The 7,835-nt window shown below is 49.3% G+C and overlaps 1 protein-coding gene across 1 annotated transcript; it reads right to left on the bottom strand.

Moving 5' to 3' along the window:
• Nucleotides 1–202: 202 nt before the first annotated feature.
• On the bottom strand, nucleotides 203–4,719 carry ZSCAN5B (zinc finger and SCAN domain containing 5B). Its single transcript, XM_090259270.1, has 4 exons — nucleotides 4,354–4,719; nucleotides 2,312–2,617; nucleotides 1,349–1,499; nucleotides 203–1,097 (listed from the first exon to the last, which is right to left on the bottom strand). The coding sequence occupies exons 1-4, from the start codon at nucleotides 4,717–4,719 to the stop codon at nucleotides 313–315; spliced, it is 1,608 nt and encodes a 535-aa protein (XP_090115396.1). The 3' UTR covers nucleotides 203–312.
• Nucleotides 4,720–7,835: the final 3,116 nt, after the last annotated feature.

Genomic DNA, 7,835 nt, shown 5'->3' with positions numbered 1-7,835 from the left:
AATAAATACAATCAGTTTTTTAAAAAAGAATAACACGAGGACAAATAAGGGATTACGGTTGGATTATGAAATATTTATTGAAACAGCTAACAAGACTTGCATTTTGTTAGAATAAAAGCATCATAAACAAACCCAAAAAACCTGCGAGGATAAAAACGGTAGGTCATACTGAACCAGAAAACAGAAACCGATAGGGAAGATCTGTATCTAATCATAGGATCCTAATTCTCATTTATAGACACCCCATTGTGATCCAGAAACTTCGCAATTGCTTAACATGCCATATATAATTTCTGCAACACAAGTGACAAATTAATTTTCTTCTTGGGCAGAAGGGACCTGGAATCCCTGGGCAGTCCTGCATGCATGTGTTTTTTGGTGGCGTTTAAAAGTCCCCAGTTGACGGAAGGCCTGGTCGCACTGGTGACACTGGTAGGGCCTGAGGCCGGAGTGGGTGCGCAGGTGAACGTTGAGGTTCCCTCTGTGGCTGAAACACCGGTGGCAGACTTCGCACTGGTAAGGCTTCTCCTGCGTGTGGACCCTCTCGTGGCTGCGCAGCGTGGAGTCGTGGGCGAATGCCTTCTGGCAGACGTCACACGTGTAGGGCTTCTCGCCGGTGTGGATTCGCCGGTGCACTCGGAGATCCGAAAGCTGAATGAACCTCTTGGGGCAAACCGAGCACTTAAAGGGTCTCTCTCCGGTGTGTATCCTCTGGTGAAGAGTTAACTGGGATTCGTAGCGAAACCTTTTCTGGCAGAGCTTACATTCGTGCGGGGTCTGAGTCATGGCTGCGCCTCCGACAGGTCGACCATTTGGCCCCACAGTGAGGGGTGCAGGAGCTGAAGGAGACCTGAGTTGTCGGGAGCGTTCTCCTTCATCCAACGACACGGGTCCTTCTTCAGGCGCATCTTGGGGAATGGAGGTGTCGCTCCGCTTTTTTCTGGGAGCACCCCTGGCCCTAGGAGGATTCCTTCTTCTCTGATGCTGAGTCAAAACATCTGTCTCCGCCATCTGGGTGGGATGCAGGTCAGCCTCGGTATTTTCAGTGCCAGTTCCTTCTTCGGGGTTCTCCTCATCCTCTGTCGCCACAGAAACTTCTGGAAGAAGGGATTCACCACAGAACAGTTAACCAAGAGCATTTTCAAAACTACCGAACACGTTTGAAGCAATGCTGGTGCTGATGGAGAACTTTCCTGTCCATCAGCAAACCTGAGACTGGGTCGCAGGACACTCTGGAAGGCCGGCGGTGGAGAAGATTTGGCCTGGAGGGCCAACTGTCCCCAGGAGGAGAACGCTGGCTGCCCAGTCAGGTCACTCACTCCTCGGAAGGCCCCCTGTCCATACTCACCAGGATCCCCCGGAAGCTGAGGCTCCGGAGGCGTAAGCACTGCCATCTCTTCCCCGTTGTCCATCGGGTCTCTCTCCAGCATCTGCGTGGGGCTCAGACCCTCTAGGTCACCGTTCTCGGGGACGGTCTCTGGCAGGAGAGCTCTCTGTCGCTGAAAACCAAGTGTGATTACGAACGTGTCTACATTCAGGCTTGGAGAGCTGTCGCTTCTTCCCCCAACCTACTCGTCTCCCTGATCGGAGACCCCAGCCTCCCCCACGGGGAAGCTGCGTGGCGCTGCCCAGACTTTCTGGGGGGTCACTCCATCGCCCTTGATAACCATCACCTGACTCCCCAGTCTGTCTTTAATCTATACCCACCACACCTTTCAACCAAATCTATACCTTAAGAGTTTTTACTCTTAATTCTCTAAGGCTACCTCTCCAGGTCATTCCCACTGCCCCCTGCCCAACTGGAGAAGCAAAATGATTCTAGACCCAGGTCTCCTGAGTCATTGCTCCTGATATTTTGGCTGGACTAGTCTCTGCTGTGCATTTAGGATAAGGAACAGCAGCCCTGGTCTCTACTCACTGGACATCAATAGCTTCCCCCCTCCCGGGCTGACAACAAAAAAATGTCTCTGGACATTGGCAAAGGTTTTCTGGGAGACAAAAGGACTCCAGGGGAAAACCATTCCTTTAATTGTAAGAAATAGACAATATCCCAAAAATATTGTCCTTTGCCCAATCAGCACTGCATGAAAAGCCTTTGAGGAAAGTTAGCTTTGAGTTCATTGGCCTGTCTGTGGAGGAGGGACAAAGGTTGGTGACCCTTTATTGACATTAATTAGTTCAGAAGTGACTAGGGATCTACTTCTCTCCTGGGCCAAAGGTCCCAATTACTCCAGCACCCACCATTTTGTTTTGTACCTTTTCCCACTTGTGCCCAGAGGTCAGGGCATCACACACTCACCTGTCCCCTTACCAGGTTCCTGATTCCTGGCTGATTCTCTGGCTCCCGGCTAACCTCTTGGCTCTTCTGGGGATGTACCTGGCTGTTCTCAGGATGCACCTGTGTGTTCTCGGGAGGCACTTGTCTGTTCATGGGATACACCTGGCTGCTCTCGGGATGGACCTGGTTGTTCTCTGGATGTACCTCCACCTCACTCACGAAGCATCGGGGCTTCCTGGACAAGTCCAGCCCGATGCCTGTGTCACCAGCTTTCCCTTCGGCCATCGGGACATCCGAATTTTGCACCAGGAACTTCTGTCCTTCGATGCTGACTATGGTCTGTGGAGAGAACATTTAATAAGAACCGGATGCATCACATTCCTTTGGGCATCGGACTCAACACTCACACTTTACTGGGATGACTTATTTAAAAATCACAACCTCCCAAGTTGTGGCAACCAAAAATGTTTCCTGACATCACCGAGGCTCCCGCTTGTCTGTGCCTTAGTTTCCTCACCAGCGAAGCAGAACCGTTAAGTTTAACTCATAAGCTTATTACAAAGGTCACATCTTCCTCCGTTTGCTTCAGAGTCTTCTGTTCTCTTTCCCCTGGCCCCCGGTCCTCTCTACTTCACCCAAACTTTACACATTAGCATTTCTTAGATTGCAGACATTTTATCTCCTTTCCCAATGACCACATCTTAAGCCATAGTTGAACCCCGTTCTAGATTGGTCCAGCTCCCAGTTTTAATTTACTATCCCCAGGCCTTTTCTAAGTTTCAATCTCTTCCTACTGGGATGCCCAAAGACAGGGGCCTGGCAGGCAATGTTGAATGGCCCTCAAACTAAGCATGGCATTTATACTTGGTTTTTATTTTGATTGAGTGACACAAAGGTCTGGGTTTTTAAAAAATATGTGGTAGATCCCTGGCTGGTGTGGCTCGGTGGGTTGAGTGCTGGCCTGCGAACCTAAGGGTCGCTGGTTTGATTCCCAGTCAGGGCACATGCCTGGGTTGCGGGCTAGGTCCCCAGCTGGGGCACAACAGAAGCAACCAATCTCACATGCTGATGTTTCTCTCCCTCCATTCCCCTCTCTCTAAAAATAAATAAATTATTATTTTTTTATTGTGGTAGAGACCATGGGACTATATGGCCCCACAAAGCTTAAAATATTTTCTATCGGTCCCTTTGCAGGTAAAGTTTGCCAACCCCTGTCTATTTGGCTTTTCTGAAATGGAGCTCACCCCTCCACCCTCTGGCCACGCGGTCCTTAAACTTTTTTAAGGTTTCTCTGTGCTCCACACGTATGTCTCTTATCCTCAAAAGACCACCCAGGAAGATCTGGCTGGTGTGACTCAGTGGACTGAGCACTGGCCTGCGAACCAAAGGGTCGCTGGTTCAATTTCCAGTCAGGGCCCATGCCTGGGTGGCAGGCCAGGTTCCTGGTTGGGGGCGTGCAAGAGACAGCCAATCAATGTTTCCCTCACACATCAGTGTCTCTCTTTCTCTCTCCCTTCCCCTATCCCTAAAAATGCATAAATGAAATCTAAAAAAAAAAAAAAGACCACTTTGGGGATCCCTCTGAGGTAGCCACAGCTGTTCTTAACTGGGCTCCAAGACGGAGTAAGCCCACACACCCTCACCCCACCTTCTCCACCCTCCCCAGGGGACAGGAACACTGTCTGTTACCTCTTCAACCACCTCACACAGGACAACGCCGCCCAGTGAAAACACAAGAGTGCCTCTCGGTCCCTCTACTGGTGCCGCGCGTTATGGCTGAAGACCCAAAGGGCGGCTTTGCCTAATGTGCGGGCACAGACTAGGGATTCTGAACCTGGGCACAGACGACATTCGGGGCTGGGTCATTGTGTCCTGCGCAGCACAGAACAGTGAGCAGCGCCTCTGGCCTCTCGCATCCTCTCTGCTCCCCACTGTGGCCACAAAAAGTGTCTCCTGGTACCGCCAAGGGTCCCCACTGGAGAACCAGACGTGTAGAACAAATCCCTCCAGCCCTTTCTAGTCCAGCCCCCATGCCCAACCCCCTTCCCCGTGCCACCCCTGAGGGTCCTGCTCACCCGGGGCCTGGGTTTCCCGTTGCGCCTCAGCACGTCCTCCAGGTCTTTGCAGCTCTGCACGTTGCCCTCCTTGACCAAGACCTGGAGCTCCAGGGGGACGGAGATCATGAACTGCTCTAGCACCAGCTTGTCCAGAATCTGCTCCGTGGTGTGCAGGTCTGGCCTCAGCCACCGACGGCAGAGCTCAGAGAGCCGCCGCAGGTCCTGGATCGGGTCTGAGTCCTCCGAGCTGGTGAAGGCTCTGAAGACCACGTGCCACATCTCAGGGTCCCAGCCATGCCCGTCGAGAAGGTTTCCTCGGGGCGGTACAGATGGTGGCGGCTGTGACCCTCGGCTGTCCTGTGGAAATGTCTGGTTTGCAGCCATATTCACTGGAAACATTTTCAACGCGACTTGAGCAAACTCTTCCTGAAGCCAGCACCTAATGGAGACCTAGAGAAGGGGTGAGGGGATGAGGTGAGTTTAACCTAATACTCCACCCTTCCCTCCCGTCCATATCCCTCCTCAAAATACAAGACACCACTCACTGGTCCCATATTTAAACCCGTGGAAGTTAATCCACACTATTATTCTCTGATGTCCACCTATGAATAGGTGTTGGTTTCCACTACTGAATGGCCCCCTAGATTCTGACCCCTATGTTCACACAGGCAGGGAATCGGTTTTCTCATCTGTAAATTGGGACAACATTGTCCTTTACTGTAAATTAAACATGGTCATGATGTGTAATGCTTCTAAAATCTATTTTAATAATCATATCGGCTCATATAGCTTTTCATCAAGACAAGATACGGGGGTGCGACTGGTAATTTCTAATCACTGTGTCAACCATGATTCATAGGAAAATACAGAAACATATTTCCAACCAGGAAATTCCATGTAGTGTAGTAACATGGGAAAGATGTTTTTAAATCCTCATCAGTTCGATTGACAGTCGGGTCACAGGCCTGGGTTGCAGGCCAGGTTCCCCGTTGGGGAAGCGCGAAAGGCAACCGCACATGGATGTTTCTCTCCCTCTCTTTCTCCCTCTCTTCCCCTCTCCCCAAAAATAAATTAAAAAAAAAATTTTTTTTAAATCCTCATCAGAGGATGTTTATTGATTTTAGAGACCGAGGAAGGGGGAGAAAGAGAGAGAGAGAGAAACACCAATGTGAGAGAGAAACGTTGATTGGTCGCCTCCCGTCTGCGCCCCCACCAGGAATCGAACCCCCAACCTTTTGGAGCACGGGGGACGACACTTCCACCAACCGAGCCACCCCAACAGGGCAAACGTTGGAAATACTAACCTAAGGTCACCCCACAACATTTACTTCTTGTTCCAGGGGAGGGAGAACGCAAAAAAAATAAATAAATAAATAAAAATAAATTTTTAAAAATCCTGCGACAATCAAGCTCCTACAGATATTTTGCGACTGTGATAAAATGCACAAGAAAAAAATTCACCATTTCAATTCTTTTTTCAAGGGTACGGTTTGGGGCCACGAAGCGCATTTCCCATGTTGTGCGAACCTCCTCATGGTCTAGTTCCAGAACCCCGTTTCCGTCACCCCCGAAGGGAACCTGGTAGCACCAAGCGGTCCTCCCGTTCCTGCTCAGCGACCCCCAGCCCCATCCCTTCACCGATGCATTAATCTGCTCGGATTAATGGATTAACAGACCGTGTCTACGGAATCCCATCCCGGAAAACGGATTAAAACCCAGTGCTCTTTGGAGTTTTCAGGAGGTCAGATTTTGAAAAAGAAGTTTTTCATGGGTCCTCAACCCTAGCTTCCAAAGGCAAGAGCCCCTTTATGTTTTGTTCCCAGGACAACAGCTGGGGAAAGGACGCAGGCCAGCGCCCCTCCTGCCCCGGGCACGGGGTCCCCCTGGAGGCCGGGGCGCAGTCACTGAGTCAGGAAGACGGGACCCCCGAGGAGAGGTGGGGGAGGGGAGCCTTCCTAGAGTTTGCTGTGTCTGGGAGGCGAACATATATGGCCTGAAACCCTGCGAATGAAGGGGTTTCATGTTACTCGAAACCAGGGAGAAGGTCGTGATTTGACTGGTCGTTTTTAATCGCTTTGGGTTCCTTTCACATTAAAGAACACCACAAAGTCAAAGAAAAAAGAAAAAGAAAGAAAATCAGAGCCAAGATAGGGAAGCAACCTATGAGCCCGTCAATGGGTGACTAACTGGCCCTGGCTAGTGTAGCTCAGTGGATTGAGCATCAGGCTACGAACCTAAGGGTCGCCGGTTTGATTCCCAGTCAGGGTATGTGCGTGGGTTGTGGGCCAGGTCCCCAGTTATGAGAGGCAAACACATATTGATATTTCTCTCCCTCTTTCTCCCTCCCTTCCTCCTCTCTAAAAATTGATAAGTGGAATTTTTTTTAAAAGATGAGGAAGTGTATACCATGGAATACAACTCAGCCATAAAAAAGGAATGAAATCTTGCCATGGGCAGCAACAGGGGTGGACCCGGAAGGCATTGCACTGAGTGAAATAAGGCAGAGAAAACAAACACCATATGCGGAATGAAAAGAACAAAACAAACTGAACAAGATAGGAACAAACTTGCAGATCCAGAGAACAGACTGATGGTCTCCAGAGAGGAGAGGGATTAGGGGGCCGGGCGGGGTGAAAAAAGGGGAAGGGATTGAGAATACAAATTAACAGTCACAGAACAGTCATGGGGGTGCAAAGTGCAGCTCAGGGAATACAGTCAATAATATCGTAATAACTATGTGTGGTGTCAGACGGGCACTAACTTATTGGGGGGTCACTTCATAAGTTATATGCTTGTCTAATCACTATGCTGTACTCCTGAAACTATAATAATATAATGCTGTCAACTGCAATTAGTAAATAAGCTTAAAGAAAAAAAAGAAACATACAGCCTCTAACTGCAATAAAATAAAATAAAATCAGGTACATGTTTTACTATTCAACTTTGGGGGGCCCTACACACCAGAGAGAGCCCCAGGCTCCCAGCTGGAGAAAACATGGTTTCTGATTCTGACGGGATGCAGAGGACCCGTCGTATCATCAAAGGCTTGATTTTACCCTGTGGATGCTAAAAACCCAGCGATTCTTTCTAAGCAATAATGTAACATGGTTAGAAATCTCCTCAGGAACACCGCATCCCATACAGAAAAATGTAGAGGTTACACATTTGCCTGAAATTCCTTAGGATTGACTTTCTTCATATTTCAGGCCATTTGGGGAAGCTCGCTTAGCCCTGGGTCAATTTAATGTCATGCTTTAGTTTATTATGATTATTATTATTATTAGACTTTATTTGTTATTTATTTTAAGAGAGGGGGAAGGGAGGGAGAGGAAGAGAAACATCAAATGCGTGGTTACCTCTCGAGCCCGCAACCCAGGCATATGCCCTGACTGGGAATCGAACCTGTGAGTCTTTGGTCCGTAGGCCAGCGCTCAATCCACTGAGCCACACCAGCCAGGGGTCAGGCTTTGGTTAAATTAGCTCTGATGTCTTCAGCAAAT

The sequence above is a fragment of the Furipterus horrens genome, unplaced genomic scaffold (assembly GCF_987537825.1).
Source record: "Furipterus horrens unplaced genomic scaffold, mFurHor1.1.pri manual_scaffold_13, whole genome shotgun sequence".
NCBI lineage: Eukaryota > Metazoa > Chordata > Mammalia > Chiroptera > Furipteridae > Furipterus > Furipterus horrens.
The sequence above is the reverse complement of the archived record's forward strand: the minus strand, read 5'-3'. Positions and strand labels throughout refer to the sequence as shown.

Bases quoted from the DNA above. Each gene is read 5' to 3' on its own strand.
- ZSCAN5B (XM_090259270.1), bottom strand. From the start codon at position 4,719: ATGGCTGCAAACCAGACATTTCCACAGGACAGCCGAGGGTCACAGCCG. The intron at 2,618-4,353 runs GTGAGCAGGACC...TTCTCTCCACAG, and splicing joins ACGGGAAACCCAGGCCCCGG to ACCATAGTCAGCATCGAAGG. The intron at 1,098-1,348 runs GTGAGTATGGAC...CCCTTCTTCCAG, and splicing joins TCAGCTTCCGGGGGATCCTG to AAGTTTCTGTGGCGACAGAG.